Consider the following 19,078-nt stretch of genomic DNA (forward strand, 5'->3'; position numbering starts at 1 on the left):
ATCGTATTTATATATTATCTAGTAAAATATTATGAAGGTAGAATGGAATGGAATAGCCAATGGGTGGGAGTTGGTGGCGTCGTGTGAGTGGAGAGCAGATAATAAATTTGGAACGTCATTTATGAAATTTGTTTTCTCTTTAATTAGGAAAATCAATTTCCTAATTTTTAAGAAATTTGATACCTCTAGAATATATTTTCCAAATTTTTTGATCCACCAAACCTAAATATATTGAAAATTAATTTTTCAAAAACATTTTCCTACGTACCAAAAACATCCCAAGGGTATATTCGTTTTAATGGGAAGGATTTGTTGTTTCTTAAAAGGCAAAGCTCCGGCGGAAAGGGAAGACTTGTCAGGTCGAACTTTCTCCACCAGCAACTTATAATGATCAACCTTATAAAGTTTGCTAAGCTTCACTTCCCTCCTCCCTTCACTTAGTATGTGAAAAATATTTATTATTAATGTTAATAATTATTGGTACTTTGACTATTTTGTATCATAAGAAGAGTGAAGTTTGTTTTTTGAAAAACATGAACATATTTTAAGAAAAATAATAGGGTTTTATATGCGGTCTATCTTTAAGATATTTAAAAAATAGAAGAACGATAATGATTTAAAAAGTTTAAGGATGACGTGATTTTCACGTTTCAATATAGTTAACTGTGTAAGTTTAAGATTAAAAAAAATAATTACCTAATTTAAAGTGCAGCTTTCGTTTTTCTTTATGATCACAATTTAGGGTGTATTCTGTAGGAAAAGAATTTTTCAAAAAATATTTTTTAAGAAAATAAATGTGTTTCTTACTTATTTTCTCTGTTTTAACATCACCTCCTTTTTAATTATGAAGTTTTACATCATTAAAGAAGTATTATAGTAAACCACTTCTTATTTGTTTGGAATGAGTAGTATTCTTAAGAAGTGTGTCCAAGCTAAAAACACCACTTATTTTAAAACAAAGTTAGTATTTTCTTGTGGTCGGCATGTAAGGCAAAAAATATTATCCTAAAATTATTTATATATATATATATATATATAATCCACATAAATACTATGAGAGGTGAGGGATTGGGTGGTTGAGGATGAAAGTGAAAATAAGGTGTGATGGAGAAATCAATGTGCAACATCACTTGTAGAACTTGTTTTTCACTTCGATTAAAAAAGCTATTTTTCTCATTTTTAAACATTTTACTTTTCTATAGGAAAAAAATTTCAAATCTTTTGACCAACTAAATTTTTTTACTACTGCATCACCTATCGAAACTCTTTTCTTCTTTTGATTTTGTATGAAAATAATAGTATATTTTTTGCATTATATTGAAGTGATGGAATGGATGAAAAAGTATGGTGGTTTATGATGGTGATTTGAAGGTAGAAATGAATGTATATTCAATGTATATCTACTATATGGCCTTTATTGTATGCTCTATGGATCACTATATACATACATGTGAAATATAAGTATACACTTGCTTACATGTATTTTTTGAGGATGTGAATATATATATCATGTGTATGTCAATTATATACATGTATTTTAAATAGTTTGGGGTAATTTACTCCTTTCCCTTTGAAAGATTAAATTGTTAAACATTTTTCTCCACAGAAATTGTATGGAACTTCCTCGAAATAAAGAAAATTAAAGTAAGAAAGAAATAGTGCTCAGGAAAGGACCAATCTGAATGAATAATCCACTAGAGTGGATCAAAGTCCTATATAGGATCAATTATATCATTTTCAAGAATTTGCAATTTTGTAACTAATGTCAGTCATATCTTTTAAATGATACTTGTGTTGTCTTTAAAATAAGGGAAATTTTCATAAACAACAAACATAACATGTTAATTAGGTCTCTTTAACTATATTTTCACTCTTCACCGTAAATAGCTGCACTTTGATTTGTTATGCATTTATTTTTACATATTTAAGAGAAAAAAAATACAAAAATAAATTAATTTGTATCAAAATGAATACATATTAGGAAGAGAGAAGCGAGCTAGATAGAAAGAGGGAGGAGAGAAGCGAGCAAGATCTCGAGAGAGAGAGGAGAAAGGATTGTATTTTGTATTTATTTTGCATAATATTCTATATTTATTTAATGCATAACCGTTTTGTATTCTGTATAATTATATTCGAAATACAACGGTTACAACTGTATTCATCCTTTTTTTAATTGGATACAATTGATATATAATACATTTGACAGAGAAGATGAATGCATATTATATTCATATAAATACAAATACAATTGATACGAAAAATACAAATATAGTTTTTTTTACTACAATTAATATAAAATACAAAACTCTCACCTACCAATACAATTCTTCCCTTTAATTATTTTTTAGTTTATCTGATAATTTTTTTTTATTTGTTTGCTTTTTTTTTATTATTATTTTATTTTTCATCCAGATTTGGTTGTTTCTGTTTGTTTTTTTGGGAGAGAGGAGGGTGAGAGAGAGGGAAGAGAGGCAAGGGAGAGAGAGAGTGTTTGCTATTGAAACAACATACAATGATTTTTGGCAATTTTTTAAATATATACTCCCTCCATTCCATATTAAGTGAATTTGTGAAGCAATACACACATATTAAGAAAAACATTCAAAGCATAACTTGAACCATACTTTCCACTATTGCCCTTTGTAAAATTATAAATATAACTTTGCAAGTAGTGTGATTTATCTCTCAAAAAATATAAATCTTCAATAAATGAAAGGGAGTAGTTGTTTTCTATAAATATGTTGAGAATTTTCCCTTAAAATAAGTTAGTTTTGCATTTATACACTCGTGCCTGGAGACTAGTATATATAAACACAAGTTTATTTGTACATAATTATTTAACAAAAGGAATTCGTCGCACCATGCAGCTTCACCCCTGCTTGGTAGTTTTTCCTGGTTACTGCTACCAACAATGGATATCTAAGTTTTCACTTGTTGATTTATAATACAAGTCTAGTAAGATACACCTAAGAAGTTCCAAACAGATGCAGAATTATACTAAATAACCACAAGTATGTCTTCATTTATTTGTTTAATATACCTGCCAGCATAAATTGCGACCCACAAAAGACACAACGTTTCCTCTATTTGAGACTAGAAGCCCACTTTCAGTCTGTCAGTCAAGAGCCCTGTTCTTTCACATGCCATGATCTTGGTGTTACTCAAGGTCCAAATAGCATGAGCAGCAACACCACCCAGCAAAGTTAGGTCTTGAAGAAGGCTCCTATAATTGACAAACAAACAATTAGGCAGCCAGAGCCCATCATGTGAAGATGAATATCATGTCCCTTGTTGCTCAATCTATTGGGATATGCAGGATTCTTTAGGTTCACTCATCTTCCTGTTCGCTGCCAAATATATGCAACTCCATCACGTTGCAAAGTCATGAGCCCACTCACATGTTTTATCATCGCAATTCTGAATCATGATTATGACATCCAGAATTTCTGGGGCTATGTTCATGCTGGAAAGGGTCATCACTGCAATGGACAGAACTCAATCTTGGGGAAAAATTCCAACCACTAACATGTTCCATCTCCAGATCAACTGCTCTCATGCGGATATCCTCTTCCAGCTTCATGAAGTACATTGATGACCAGTAATCTTTTGCTAAATTCTTTGTATTTCCACAAGAAGAATGATTGAACAATAATACAAGAGTTGATGAGAGTAAGACATGGAAGGACGGATAGAAAGAAGACAATTAAGAAATGCAAAATACCATTGTGATCAAGCAAGTAATGGTTAAGAAGGTAAAAGACCAACCAGTTTCATCAGCTGCATCAGTTCACCTAAAGCATTTTTGAAGAGATCAGTGTGGGAGAGATCATTAGTACTCAAAATTTCCTGCCGGATTCGGTGAGAAATGTTCACCTCCATTGGTGCTCCTATAGGTGTTTAATGAGCAAATGCAGGTCAGAGAACCATCAAAATTTATACTTTCCAGAGAGAGGATAAAGTAGAAAAATCAAAGTGCATAATCCATCAAGTTACCAAGAAAACTTGGCTTAAAGAATCCTTGAAGGGAAGATTTAATATGACCATCAAAATTTGCTTCATATAAGAATTGACCTTACCTGCAGCTATATACTTCTCTATTATGTGGCGTGCCATGTAAATTCTCCTAACTGAATCCTGAATAGGAATTTTATCAAAATGCTGCACTTCATCATAGAAATACACGCTCTCTCCAGCCAGACAACTACGATGTGAACAAAGTAAGAGAAAAAAAGGTCATTTCATTACTGTGCAGTTAATTTCAGAAGTCACAGAGTCGATTACCTGTCCGTCATAGTTTATCTCTAGCAAAGATGGTCTGATTTCATCTGTAATTTCTTTGTTTCCAAGAATGTCACATACATTTTATTTCTTTTAATATTCAATTATGTTAAAATCAAGTAGAAAAGACAGGACCATCTTCTCTCTTCAATATGAAAAGCTGATCCACGCACACAGCATGAAGATATAATGATATTTTCACAAAAGGAGAAAGAACAAAACCTGTCTGCGAATTCCATGAAGGACTGATGGAACCTTCGGTTCAGCAGGAGCTTTTCCAAAGGCTCATTGGGATCTAAAATGCTTGTCGATTCCCTCTGTAATAGGATCCCACTATCATGTATGCCTAATGCCTGACTCATCGTCTTGTATTCCTTCTGATCCTTCTTCTTCAAGCTCATAAGTGACACAAGCGGTTGAGAAATTGAGAAAGAGAAGAATGCCAGCACAAGGACACTTGTCTGTTGAATAACAAGAGAAAAACTGTAGGCAATCGACAAAAATATTCTGGCACTCACATATCAACAAAGTAGCACAAGATCAAGAAATTGTACCATAACCAATAACAAAAATCTAGAGGCAATTTCTAGCCATGATATATCCTCGCGAACCTCATTCACAACATAAGCAGCCACCCATACTCCTTGATACAGAGAAAACAGCCAGTGGTATCAACACAAAATATTCTTGGTGAAATGTCTAAGAAGAAATATCATTTTCAATTTAGCTTTGAACTACAAGTGACTAACAGTGAATGTTGAAACAGACATAGATGAAAGCCATAACATATGTATTTGAATAAAGCATGACGTTACAAACCAATGAACATTAAAGATAAAAAGCAAGTTATGGTATTACAGAGCTTTATATGCCTTCATACATTTAAAAAGAAGACCACAACTTCATAGCGTTAATATCTGAATATTATTATCTATCCTTTTCTTACATAGAGCCAGGTGATTGTATCTATCATGATGAAAGAGGGTACATGAGGCCAATCAGAGTCCTTTCACCCCAAGAAATTTAGTAACTTGCACCATCACATGGTGGAAGGGCAAGGAGGACCAACACCACCGGACATCTCTGTTCCCCAGTAAATACTAGGATATAAGCTATATTGCTCGGATTCTTCAAAAATGTCAATGAATGTGTGTCAGGTCTTCCCAAAGTAATGCATTTTTTGGAGGATCCAACAAGAGTGTGGCACCATTTTGGAGAGTCTGGGCAGCATAGGACATAAGTAGCTACAGACGGTACCATGATCTAAGAGGTTGGAGGATTGCAACAAATAATCTCCAGATTTTATACAAGTGCTTCGAAAGTACCATGCTCCGGAAGTTCTGCTATCTAGGGAACTTTTGGGGTGTTTGGGGCTAAGGCGAACCTTGATTTTCTTATAGATAGGATCTGGTGTGCATAAGAGTAGAACATTGAGTAATCCTATGCAGCCAACTTGACATCATCCGGAGTATCATGGTCTACTTTGCATCTTCTCATGGACCTTTCTATCATGTATGGTAAACCCATTTACCATACTACAGTTAACAAAGAGGGAATTGTGAAGCAACTGACTGGAGGGGGTTTTGTTGTCTTTTATAAAACACGGGGCAGCAAAAAAGGGTTGAAAATGTCTCTCAATTTTTTATTTTTCTTAAGCATAGGATGGCTTTATATAGCCAACTTACAACAAAAAATCTGCATATGCCAAAATTCAAAAACCTAAAATATCTCAACAAACTAACACAACCTAATAAAAATTTAAAATTCAAATCATCCTAATTCCTAACCTAAGACACTTAATATCATTAGGCTAACAATTCTTTACTTTTTTTAAGCATAGGAGGACTTTAAATAACCAACTTACAACAAAAAAATGCATAATTCAAAATTCAAAAACCTAAAATATCTCAACAAACTAGAACAACGTAATAAAATTTAAAATTCAAATCATCCTAAACCTAAGCAACTTAATTATTAGGCTAAATAGAAAATTATTGCAGAAATTAAAGCAATTTTCAGCAGGTTTCTTATGATTGCAGTTTCAACTGCACAAAAATAAGTTTAGAAAGTTGGGTACTCACCGAATGTTGAAGGCAATATCTAAGCATCCTAGTGATGGATGCTTTATTCTATTCTAGATTTGTAGTTTGAAGAAGCAAGAGCAAGATTGCTACTCCCTCCATTGCATTTTATGTGGCAAAGTTTGAATAGGCACGAAGTTTAAGAAAGAAAGGACTTTTCAAACTAGTTGTCTTAAACATGACATAGCATTTGTGTGGCTACAAAATTTTCTCATTAAAAAGTAAAATGAGAAGTTTAAGTTAAATTTTTTCCAAATTTAGAAAGCCTCCATTCTTTTTGGAACAGACTAAAAAGAAAATGTTGCAACATAAACTGAAACAAAGGGAGTATAATATAGGAATATTTACACTACACAACAGTCCAAAGTGGCCCATTTAAAAAATAACGTAGATATTTATTTTTTACAAAATTTAGCTAGTTTAATCTCACCATATAATCTGTGACATTGTGTATACAGTATACACTGATTATATAATTATTTTACACTAGGTATGCACTTGTTATACATTGAGTATACACTTGAGCTAGCTACAACAGTAACGCTAGGCGCGCATCAATATTTTTAGTAGTCTGGACAACTATCATAAATGTCAGGGATTCTAGAAGTTAATCCTGCTAATGACGCTTGATTGTAAGCAGGATTTTCTTTCCTCTGATTGAGAAGATAATACAGACTTCCCCCCCTCCCCCCAAACATCTCACTGGATCCCTTTCCCACCCTAACTTCACGAAAGAAACTCACACACCAAACCTTTCCTCAACTGTGTCTAATACACACAGTTTAAAAGTTTTGCCGTGATGTTTGGGTGTGTCAAAAGCAACTGGTCACATAGAACGAAGAGTATGTACAAGTTCCCTGTACAATTTGGTTGACAGTTTTGCTTATGGTCAATTTGATCAATTTTCATTGATAATTGGATAAAGAATTTTCATTTTTAAAAATAAAATTTAGATATTCCAAATTACACCATTATAAAAATGAAAAATATATCAAAAAAGACGGTGTCAAATAGCACACTATTTTGATTCGAAGCTAAATGTGACAGTGAAGGGAGTATTAATTTTCTCTCGGAGGAAAAAAGTCTTGCTAAAGCAATAAATAATCTGCTTTCCCAGAACCAAGCCAAGAGTTTTGTTTCTAGGGCTTTAACACAATTTACATGACCAGTGTTGTGAAAAAGCGCTAAAGCGCTCGCTTTAAGCGTGAAGCGAAGCGAGGCGAGGCACTAGCGCTTCAATACCGTGAAGCGAAGCGAAAACAGAAAAGCGTGCGCTTCATGGAAGAAGCGAGAAGCGCGCTTCATGTTGAAGCGAGAAAAAAGCGCGCTTATTTGTTAAAAGCGGCACTAGGGTTTATTTTAAAAGAACAAATCTGTAAACTTACAATTAATTATTCGCTGCTGTGACTTCTTCGAGACTTCGTCAGTTCAAACTTCAACCAGGTTAGTTTTTCTTCTCTTCTTCTTCTCTTCTTCTCTTTCTCTTTCTCTTTTTATTTCTATTCAGCTTCTGCCGCTGTGATGTTCTTCTCTTTTTCTCTTCATCACTTCTTCTCATCTTCTTTTTCTGTTTCTATCCAGCCAGCAGTGCAGTTCTGCGCAGCTGCTGGTATGTTTTGGCCCTTTTTTTTTTTGATTTGGGTTCTCAGTGACCTCTGTTTTGTTAAGCTATGCTCTGTTTTTTTCTATCTGTATCATGATTTTCTTTCTCATAAATCATTTTATCATATAATATTAATTAATTTGTTGAGCTGAAAAATTTGGTTGAATTTTTTATAGTGATTTTATTACACAAAACAAGGGCTGCTTTATTACACAAAACAAGGGCTGCTTTATTACCCACTGCAGCTGCTTTATTTTTTTTTAATACTGCTGCAGCTGTTTTATTAGGCTAGTGGGCTGGTGATATGAAGTGGAGAATGGTTATTGGATGTTTAATTAACTGCATAAAGGGAATTTATCAAAAAGTGGAGCCCATAGACCACTTTCATGGCCAATTTTTGACTTAAAACACTGCTGCAGCAGGCCAGTCACTTATGGTGAAGTTGCTACGGCTAGTGGTGTGGAGGAGAATATTTATGGGTTTAGGGGGAGTACTTTAAGGGGCAAGGAAAAAAGAGTAGCTACAGGTTCAAGTTCATGTTCAAAATCAAATAGAAGTAGAACTCTTGTTGATGAGTCATCCGATGAGGAAGAAGATGAGGACCAAGTAGAAGTAGAACCCTTGTTGATGGCACTTCAAAAGTTTGAGCATCTTGTTGAAGAATAGGATTTTGCTCTCTTTGTGATTTGGTTATGCATTTGCTTTATATGTTGTTACTTATGAGGATTATTGACTATCTAGTTACTTTTTAATCTAAGTCTTTTGAGTTCTTGATTATTTATCTATGCATATTTTATATTTTATATTTTATATTTTTATACTAAATAGCGCTTTTTCTGAAAAAAGCATGCGCTTCGCTTCACGCTTCTCGCTTCTGTGAAGCGAGCCCCCGTCGCTTTTTTCCGCTTCTCGCTTCTCAAAACACTGTACATGACCAAGAATTTCCATCAAAATCTTTTATTTGAGTTCACATCTACATAATGTGGTGTGTTTAACCTAGTGGTTCCTGAACTTGCCTTTGTATTAAATGGGGTATAAAATATCTCACCATTTATACTTTATAGACAGATCCTATACTAGAAGCCTTTGTGGTCTCTGATTATCTGAACCCTGTATATCAAGCTGCAATTAATAACTATTTATTTCTAAGATTTTAGATAGGATTTTATCTGTAAGCAATTGGATATGCATGTTTTGTATTATCCAACTTGAGGGGCATGCATGAGAAGTATTTTAAATTGGTGTCTCAGTCATGACGGTCAAATTCAACTATTAGATCTGAAAGTCAGCCACTTTAACTAACATTACACCGAAGCTAGTTACTTTCCTCCATTGGATTTTCCTTGACAGAATATTTCACATAGCATAATGCTGGTGCTTCCAGTACGTGTAAGGATATCTTTAGATGCTTGGACAAAATTGGGAAAGTAGTTAATCAAGACAAACTACGTCTTTCTGAATTCATTCCTCAATATGTCATTCCCCTACCAGAGCACATGCAAGAAGACAAAGAAGCATGCCAGGAAAGAAGCCAAATAAAGAAAATGGATAGAAACAAACCAATGGAAGCTGAAGAGACAAGAATTCCTCTCCAAAGGTCTTTGAGTTCATGAAATCTGAATTCCACATGATGCAAAGCCCCAGCAAAAGCAATCAAAGCTACAACATATAATGCATGAAGGCCCATAACAAGGATGATACAGAGAGTCCCCAAGTGGCACTGGTCATTTAGAGGCTTTCTTAGTTGAATAACTACATCAGACAAACTCAATATTAATATCAAAAATCCTTTCTTACATAAACAATTTTAGCAAATGAAGCTTATAATATTAATAGCAGGGATGTTACTGCAAATGAAAGTAAAACAGATAATTCACGTGCCAAAGAGACAACATGAAAAGAGAAGAAATACTAATCAATTAACTGTTGAAAATCAATTTTTTTGCAATTTTCCAGCAATTTTAAATGTTGATTATCAACAGCAGTTTGAATCAGCTAAAACAAATAGATTCTCAGTTGGTAATAAAAGTAAAAAATATTTTTCCATACACTTGCGCAAAGTTTTGGCACTTCTAAACAGAAAGATAAACTAACCAAATACTAAAACATAAAATTAAAATGCATAAAGTAGTATGATTGCGAAAGTGTAGGCAAAAGACAAGCCATACTTCCACAGCAACAGCATACCTAGTGAAAGCAACTACTATGTAAACAGTAACAACCTAGGGTAGAGCGTACGCAGGCCCACTCTCGACTCCAGCAAATCAAAGCTATACTTAAATGAAAAAACATTACAGGCTGATAATAAAGCAGTGCGGAGCAGATATGCATGGAATCGTAACAACAGCAGCAAGATGCGGTCACCTAAATACAGTAAACCACATATGAAATCAGATACCAAAAGCCAAAGACTACATGCTTATGCTAATACTACGATCGACATGGAGCTCTATACTCCCCCATCCAAAGGCATGACTAGGCTAATAATAAGACAACTCTCAACTACCTACTAACCTTCTACCCTTATTCGTGACATTCATACTCTCTTATCTAAGGTCATGTCCTCACTAAGCTGAAGATATGTCATATCCTGCCTAATCACCTCTCCCCATTACTTCTTCGGCCTACCTTCCTCTCCACAACTCCTCTATATCCAGCCTCTCACACCTCCTTACTGGGCATCTGCATCTCTCTTCTTCACATGTCCAAACCATCTTAGTCTTCCTTCTCTCATCTTGTCCACCACGGATATCTCTCCCACTTCGTCTCGTATATCCTCATTCTTAATCCTATCACTCCTGGTATTCTCACACATCCATCTCAACATTCTCATTTCCGCCACCTGCATCTTCTGAACCTGGGAGTTCTTGACTGGCCAACACTCCGCCCCATACATAAAGTCAATCTAACCACCACTCTATGAAACTTACCTTTCAGTTTTTGTGGTACTTTCTTTTCACACAAGATATTGGATACAAGCCTCCACTTCATGCATGTCGCACCAATATGATGTGTGACATCATCATCAATCTCCCCAGTTCCTTGAACCAAAGACCCCAGATACTTAAATATCTCTCTTAGGGGTAACTTGAGTATCAAGTCTCGCTTCCACGCTTGCCTCCTATGTCATATCACTGAATTTTACACTATAAATACTCTATCTTGATCCTGCTAACTTGAACCCATTAGATTCTAGAGTATGTCTCTACACCTCCGATCTATCGTTAACTCTGCCTCGAGTCTCCTCAATCAAAACAATGTCATCTGCAAATAACAAACACCAAGGCACTTCAACCTGAATATGTTGCATCAATTTATCCATCACCAAGGCAAATAGAACAGGCTCAACACAGATCCTTGGTGCAACCCCATCTCGACTAGAAAGTGGTTCGAATTTTCTCCCATTTTCTTACCCGAATCTTGGCTCAATCATACATGTCCTTTATTGCTCTAATGTAAGCCATCAGAAAAACTTTAGACTCCAAACATTGCTAAAGGACTTCTCTAGGTACTTTGTTGTAGGCCTTTTCAATGTCAATGAACACCATATGCAATTCTCTTTTCCTCTCCCTATATTTCTCCATCAGTCTCCTCACAAGATAAAGGGTTCAGTTGTTGAATGCCCTGGCTTGAATCTAAGTTGATTCTCGAAAATGAACATCCCTCCTCACCCTTATTTCCACCACCCTTTCCCAAACTTTCAAGGTGTGTTTCAACAACTTAATACCCTTGTAATTGTTGCAATTCTGGATATCACCTTGTTCTTGTACAACAGAATCATTGTATTCTACCTCCATTCGTCGGACATTTTATCCGTCTTAAAAATGACATTAAACAACCTTGTCAACCACTCCAAACCCGCTTAAAAATAACATTGTATTCTTATGTGCTCTTCCAAAATTCTACCGAAATTTCATCCAGTCCGATCACTCTACCCCGGATTATCTTAGGCATAGCACTCTTAACCTTCTTAACCTAAAAACACCTACAATAGCCAAAATTCCAATGACTCTTCAAGTTCTCTAAAACACCCAACACAATGTATGTTCCCCTTTCTTCTTTCAAGAGTTTATGAAAGTATGCTTGTCGTTTTCGTCTAATGTATGACTCTTCCACTAGCACTTTACCTTTCTCATCTTTGATGCACTTCACTTGATTCAAGTCTTGAACCTTCCTCTCTCTCGCCTTGGTGAGCCTATACAACTTCTTATTCTTTGCTTTTTCCCCTAGCTCGACATACAAGCATTTGAAAATTGTTGTTTTTGCCACCGTGATCGCTACTTTGCATCCTTTCTCGTCACCTTATACCTTATCGTGTTCACCCGCCTCATGTTTTCTCTCCACTAACTTGGCATAAACAGCCTTCTTCACTTCCATTTTGCCTTGTACGTTTCCATTCCATCACTAATCCCCTCGATGGCCACAAAAATTATCCCTCGAACCTATAACACCTCTCTAGCTGCTTTCCAAAAGCAACTGGGTGTCTTATCCCACATGTTATTCACATCTCCACTACTTCCACAAGCCTCCATCGACTCTAACTTCTCTCTCATCTCCAAGGATCGGGTAGGAGTCAAGCCACCCTATTTGATCCTCGATTGGGCATACAACATCTTCTTCCCCTCCCTCTTAATTCCCACGTCCATCACCAGGAGTTTATGTTTAGTAGTGAGATTCTTACGTGGGATAACCTTGCAGTCCTTACAAAGGCCTCTATCACCCTTCTTAAGAAGTAAGTAATAAATATGAGTTCTAGTCACCGCACTATGATGTACTGTGGATTTATGGTGCTTGTAATGCTTTAAACTTAAGAGTTTTGCAAGTCTTTTAAGCATTTGTTAGTAGATTTGATTGTGTTTTGTCTTTGATTTGCAGGAAAATAGGTTTCGATAGCAGAGAAGAAGACAGTGTTAGTAGTGGAGATTTTGGCCATCTACGAGCCAACCTATGAACCGTGGTCTTTTCCACGAGCCGTAGGTGGAACTCGTAGGTGAGAAGCCTGAGGAATTAAAGTTGACTCTGAGTTACGAGTGAAGCTATGAGTTGTAGGACCACCTACAGAGCCGTAGAAATACGATCGTCAATGAGATTTAGATAGTTAAAAATAGAGGACTCAGACCACAACCAAACAGGACAAGCCGTAGATGGACCTACGACCCGTAGGACCCATCCATAGAAGAGCTCCTGAGAGTTAATTGAAGACTGCTTTCCACGAGCAGACTTTATGAGCCGTGCAAGGACCTACAGGTCGTATGTCGTGAGTCGTAGATGCTACCGAATCTTACTTTTCCTACTTTTCCTAGATTTGGTTTGCTTAGGTTTTAGATGTCTATAAATACATTTTTAGGTTTATTTTATATTATTATGCACGTTTTGGAGTTTGAGAATTAAGCTTGAACTATGTCATACTTTTGATCGTCAATTTTGCAATTCAATTCATGATTTAGAATTTTCATACTCATCCTTGTAAGAGCATGATTTATTTTAATCAAATTATTAAAAATTGTGCTCAATCAATTATGAGTAGCTAACTCCACAACTAGGGTTGTGGAAATCATGAAGAATCAACAACGTATACCTAATAAATAGTGATTCTTGAATAGTGTACATGCATGTGCTGTTTTTTCCTTCGCTCTAATTGCTTTTTAACGATTAAAAACATTAGAACTCGCATTATTCTTATTGTTGGACCAAAGAGGTAATGAAGGAGAAAAGGAATTATACAACGGAGATTTGAGGCTATCAACCCTCATCTAATAGCTTGAACGGACCAAGGGATAGCTAATTTAGGTTCACTGGTAAGGGTTAATAAAGCATACACCCGTAGACGGACCAAGTTGCGTGGTGATATTCACTTATTTAGGTGACCAACCACTTAAGTGAACTTAACTTACCGATCTTACATGTTACACACTAGATAGGGATTACTACTATAAGGTTCTACTGAGTTAAGGATTCGTAAGGAACATATACCCTAATTTTGTCTTTTATTAAATTCAAACACATTAGTATGTAACTTTGATACTTGTTCCTTGCTATCATTACAATCAATTACTTTTATACAAAACCCTTTTTACGGAAATAATATGACTAAAAGTACGAATAATAACAATTAAGCTAAGTCTGAACCTTATTCCTCGTCAGATCAACCCTAACCTCTATTAGGTTCTTTATTTGAATAACGACCGCTTTGTACTTTTTTAGAGGTGTAATTTGGGCATATCACACTACGAAAGGTAACCAAGTGGTCCTTTTTTGGAAAGCATGAATTTGTTATCACCAACTCAAAAGCTTTAGTAAAATCCAGAAGCGACGCTCCTCCTCCGTTCCTAACCCCAAAACCAAAACCTCCATGCACGCTATCATAACCATTAGTGGTTGACCCGATGTGACCATTGAAATCTATGTCAATGAATAGCTTTTCAGAATGTGGTATACCCCTCACCACCTCGTCCAAATCCTACCAAAAATGCTTCTTGATCTCCACCTCCAAGCCCACTTGTTGCGCATAAGCGCTAATCATGTTCAAAGTAATCCCTCTAATGACTAGCTTGACCGTCAATACTCTATCATTGATCCTCCTAACCTCTACCACCTGCACCCTAAGCTCCTCATCTACTAAAATGCCATACTTCCACATGATTTCATTATCTTTAAAAAGAATAAATTAGTATTTCAAGAAAAGAAACTTAAAAAGGAGACTTCTTTATAAAGTTCAACTTGAAGAATCTTACATGCAGCAACAGCTATCCACGGCAAGAGAATCAGCAAAAGAAAAATATAGGATCTAATTGGTGGCAGACGTCTCCTGAAGCATCATACAAAACAAAGAAATATAAGAATATCGGAAAAGAGTCTTTCCACGTAACATGAATCAACAATAGCACTAAGACATAGTCTTTTAAAGCTATTTCTTAAAATTTTCAAATGATAAAAAAGTAAACCAAAGAGAGAGATACAAGGAGGCAAAGGAAAAGAAGTACAGAAAAGACATAGTAGATGAGTTTTGTTTCTTTTTATTTCAGTTGTCATATATCTTTAGGAGGGCCATGCCAACAGGAAGATATAATATTACTTCATCTCAGGGGTGGTGTACTATTTTTGAGCAACCTTTGATTTCTGTAGGTAATCCTCTTTTCATTTCTGTGAAGCAGGAATTACGTTCGTGATAGTCCATTAACCTATTTTCCTCAGGAGACATGCAGGTATTTCTATTTGTTTATTTTCTTCCAGGGAAAAGGGTTGGATTGAGGAGGCTGCACCATTTAACGGTTTCTCAATTGAATATTGATGAGGCCAATTGATACATAAGCATCTCATCAATTACAAAGAACAACAGTTGTCAATAATTTCTTTAAAAAGTTGAACTTACTTCACAAATATATAATATAGTTGAAATATCTGTGTAATACGACAGCTCAACAGCAAACCAAATCCGAGTGGACCTTCAATCCAGACTGGAAAGCAAGGAGGATTAGATATATTGCAGAATAGTCAATCAAGCATCAGATTAAGGCAAGAAATATGAAAACCAAATCATATTCGGCCGTGGATTGAAGAGTAAATTACCTGCCCAAAGGTAGCAAGACCTCCACCAATGTCTCTTTCTGAACTTCAGAAAATTAAGGGCCATCTGCAGAAGCCATATGAATATCAGAGACGGATCTAGGATTAAACTTGATGGATTAAATCTTTATGTTTTTATCACCGATGCACTTAAAAAATCCTGGGTTCAAAACGTAGTATTTATTAAAATTTGGTGATTTTATATTTTTATATATATATACATATACATATACATATACATATACATATACAACCCCACTTGTGGGATTTCATTGGGTATGTTGTTGTTGTTGTTGTATACACACACACACACACATATCTAAACTCCGTATTAAAATTGTTGGATTCGGTTGAACCCGTCACTTGTTAACTACATCCCGCCCTAATAAATATTATATGGGAATCAAAATACAGTCCTATTAGTGTTTTGGAATATTAAATCAGAGTCTGAAGCATTAACAAAATATATGGGAAAATGAAAAGTAGATACCACTATGGACAACAACAGATTTAAGCTTGCAATAACTTGAATTGCTACTAGCCAAAAGCTACTGCCTTTGGACCTAGGAATCTTGTGAATCATGTAAGGTAATGTCGCTTTCAGGAGAAGCCTGCAGAGGAAACTCAAGTGGTTAATGCCAACATCTTAAGTAACTTAAATGGAAATAAAAGCCAAAGCATTGAGTGGATATACAAAATAATGAAACATTAAACAATAATTGAGAAAATTAATCATAAAAAGCTCCAGCACAAGAAAAATCAAAGTGGCTTTACTTCATAAAATGAAAGACAAGGCGACAAGCATCTGTGAGCATCACATTATTGTGGAACACATGTTTTTTATTAAATGTTAACTTACTCACACACCTTGACATGCAAAAAATCACTAAAACACAAGGGGAAAAAATTGAAGGAATGAACTTAATCCAGGTAAGACACTCCAAATCTACCCATCTCCTCTTCTCTCACCCTTTACAGCGTAAAAAAGATGGAGCAGATTCCTAATCTTTTTCTCATTCCCTTGCTTACATCCTACTCTCTATTGCCACCATTTCCCTGGATATGCAGACAGTCTTTGAACCTCTTCTACTCCACAATAAAGTAAGAGGGAGAAGACAAGAAAATTTAGGCAACACCATCCGAACAAATGGGGGAAAGTTAAGATAAAAATGCGCGGGGTGTAAATGGGGAGGAAGAGGAGATGATTTCACCAACCACAGCTAACCACACGCACCCCATTCCATAATGCTGTGTTCTACTTTTAGTCCATATCAAACTTTCTTCTCTCATAGATTTGTTGTTTACTTATTTATCATTACTAATTCCTTTACTATGTAAATTATCTTTTGGTATATCACCCTTAAATCCTATCATTTTTCCATTAGTCATTTTTAAGTGGGAAGAACAAAATCTCAATCTAGAATAGAAACTAGTATTATATCCACTAGTATGTATGAACAAAAGAATTGGGGACGTTACGAGGAATTAAATCCGGAAAATAAAAACTAAAAACACTAAGTTCATAAATTTGAAGCCCCGTCTTGTGCTGCAGCTGTTAAGAGTTCCCCTATCCACGTCCAGGCGCGTATCTAAGGGGGCGGGAGGGGGTTCATCCGAACCCCTTTCGTCGAAAAAATACACTATATATGCAAGATTAAATTTGTTTTTAATGAATATATATGCTAAAATGAACACCTTCAACACAACTGAGAAGCTTAGCATAGTGGTCAAGGGGGTTCAGATTTTCCCCAAGGTTGTGAATCGGTCGCAGGTTTGATTCTGGCTTTTGCTGCACTTGGTTTCCATGTTTTTAGCTTTGTACATTCCCCAGACACTAAACTCTCTTTGACAGCTTTGGCAGGTTGTACTGGAGTTTTAGGCGGATCTAGGGAGCGGGAGAGCATTCACCCGAACCTCCTTGGCAAAAAATTATAATATATATATAAGGAAATTGTTTTACTTTTTATGTACATACATATAGATTTTTGAATCCCCAAACACAAAGCTAGAGGTTGGCTCAGTAATTTAGGGGTTCAAAATTCACCTTGAACTACAAGTTCAAATATTTTCGAAACCCCTTATAAAAATTCTAGATCCACCACTGTCCACGTCCTGCTAAGACTTCCCCTTCCTTGCCCATTAGGCATACTAAAGTGGGAAGAAGACCAGTGAAAGCAAGCCAAATAATAGAAAAGCAAGCTCCAGATTTAAACAATTTCCAACTCCCACTTCATTAACCTAGTTAGAAGCAAATAAATTTTGTGAACACACAAGAGTCTTATTTTTCCACTTTCTTCACCCTCTGTATCAAACGATTAATCAAAAAGGAGGGTGATCTTGCTTCTTGTCCACTTTCTTCACCCCCAGATTTTGATCTTTTCCATCTTTTGTCACCCATATTGAGAAAAAAAAAACACCGTTTCCAACAAAATCGATTTTTCCTTGAATTCAGCAGAATTTTCGCGATATCAAATGGAAAAAAAAATAGTGTCTTTCAATTTGTCCAAGATTCCATAACCATCAGTCAGATACAGCAAGGAAAAGACAAACCACAAGTATTTGACTTCCCAATTTCCACAACCAGCAAACCCCCATTTGAGAGGAGCAAAAAATCTATTGAATGAAAAAAAAAACAGATATTTTTGCAGAAAACTTACAAGATCATGGACACTAGAGCAGCTGAAAACGCTACATAGTCACTTGGGCACCCTCCTTTGCTAGCACAAGTTGCCATATTTACTCTACCTACAGTTTAGTTGCTGCCTCCGTTAATGCCCATAAAGTGTTTGTAGAAATGTTTAGGAGAAGAAAAAGGTCGATATGTGTTTACACTTTACTATTGTGTTTTAACTTTAGTTTAGCCAGCAGAAATCAACCATTTTAGTATTACATTGGAAATGTTGGCATGTTAAAGAATTTGTTTAATTGTCCTAAGCCACTATTTTTGACCTTACACTGTTACACGCAAAGAAATAGTAAATAACCTGCGTTTGTTTCGACTTTCTATATTTTTTTTATGGAAAAGGCCTAAAATACTCTTAAAGTATCAGTATTGATACAAAAATATCCCCGTTTACCTTTTGGCCTTAAAATATTCCTGGGATTAACCTTTATGGCCCTATTCTATCCTTTTCTCAAACGAAATTTTTAGTCCACTTAATTAAAATTTTCATTTATTACGTGATACTATGTGATTCATTGTCCAATTTAATTAACTAAAACTAATTAACCCAACCCAAAACCCCTGGATCTACCCCCCAAAAAAAACCTGACCCTCCCTCTTAAAATCCAATTAATCTAAAGAGGGAAAAACCTAAATAACACCCGACCTTCTTCAACAATTGCGTTCTTCTTCATTTTTCCTCTCTTCTTATTAGGGTTCTTGAAAAAGCTTCTTGTTTAAATGTCGGCATCTTCTTCTGTTTCTTCTCTTCAAGAAGTTGAGTTTCGTACATGTAAGTGTGGATTGATAGCAAAAATATTTAACAGCTACAACTCTTGAGAATGGTGGATGTTGATTCTTAAAATGTTGTCGTCCTGGCTCATTATC

The 19,078-nt window shown here is 35.5% G+C and overlaps 1 protein-coding gene across 1 annotated transcript; it reads right to left on the minus strand.

The window, feature by feature from the left end:
- Window positions 1–2,737: 2,737 nt before the first annotated feature.
- On the minus strand, window positions 2,738–18,454 carry LOC129880424 (regulator of G-protein signaling 1). Its single transcript, XM_055954455.1, has 11 exons — window positions 18,186–18,454; window positions 16,019–16,139; window positions 15,532–15,595; window positions 15,335–15,419; window positions 14,697–14,770; window positions 9,523–9,714; window positions 4,833–4,921; window positions 4,501–4,739; window positions 4,077–4,201; window positions 3,766–3,887; window positions 2,738–3,616 (listed from the first exon to the last, which is right to left on the minus strand). Exons 1-11 carry the CDS (start codon window positions 18,260–18,262, stop codon window positions 3,407–3,409), a joined length of 1,398 nt encoding a protein of 465 aa, XP_055810430.1. The 5' UTR covers window positions 18,263–18,454; the 3' UTR covers window positions 2,738–3,406.
- Window positions 18,455–19,078: the final 624 nt, after the last annotated feature.

The sequence above is a fragment of the Solanum dulcamara genome, chromosome 2, assembly GCF_947179165.1.
Source record: "Solanum dulcamara chromosome 2, daSolDulc1.2, whole genome shotgun sequence".
In the NCBI taxonomy this organism is placed as follows: domain Eukaryota; kingdom Viridiplantae; phylum Streptophyta; class Magnoliopsida; order Solanales; family Solanaceae; genus Solanum; species Solanum dulcamara.

Coding starts and splice junctions, on each gene's coding strand:
- LOC129880424 (XM_055954455.1), bottom strand. CDS start 18,262: ATGGCAACTTGTGCTAGCAAAGGAGGGTGCCCAAGTGACTATGTAGCG. Junction 15,420..15,531: donor GTCTTGCTACCTTTGGGCAG/GTAATTTACTCT, acceptor CTTGCTTTCCAG/TCTGGATTGAAGGTCCACTC. Junction 4,922..9,522: donor TGTCTCTTCAGCTTCCATTG/GTTTGTTTCTAT, acceptor CTCTGTATCAAG/GAGTATGGGTGGCTGCTTAT.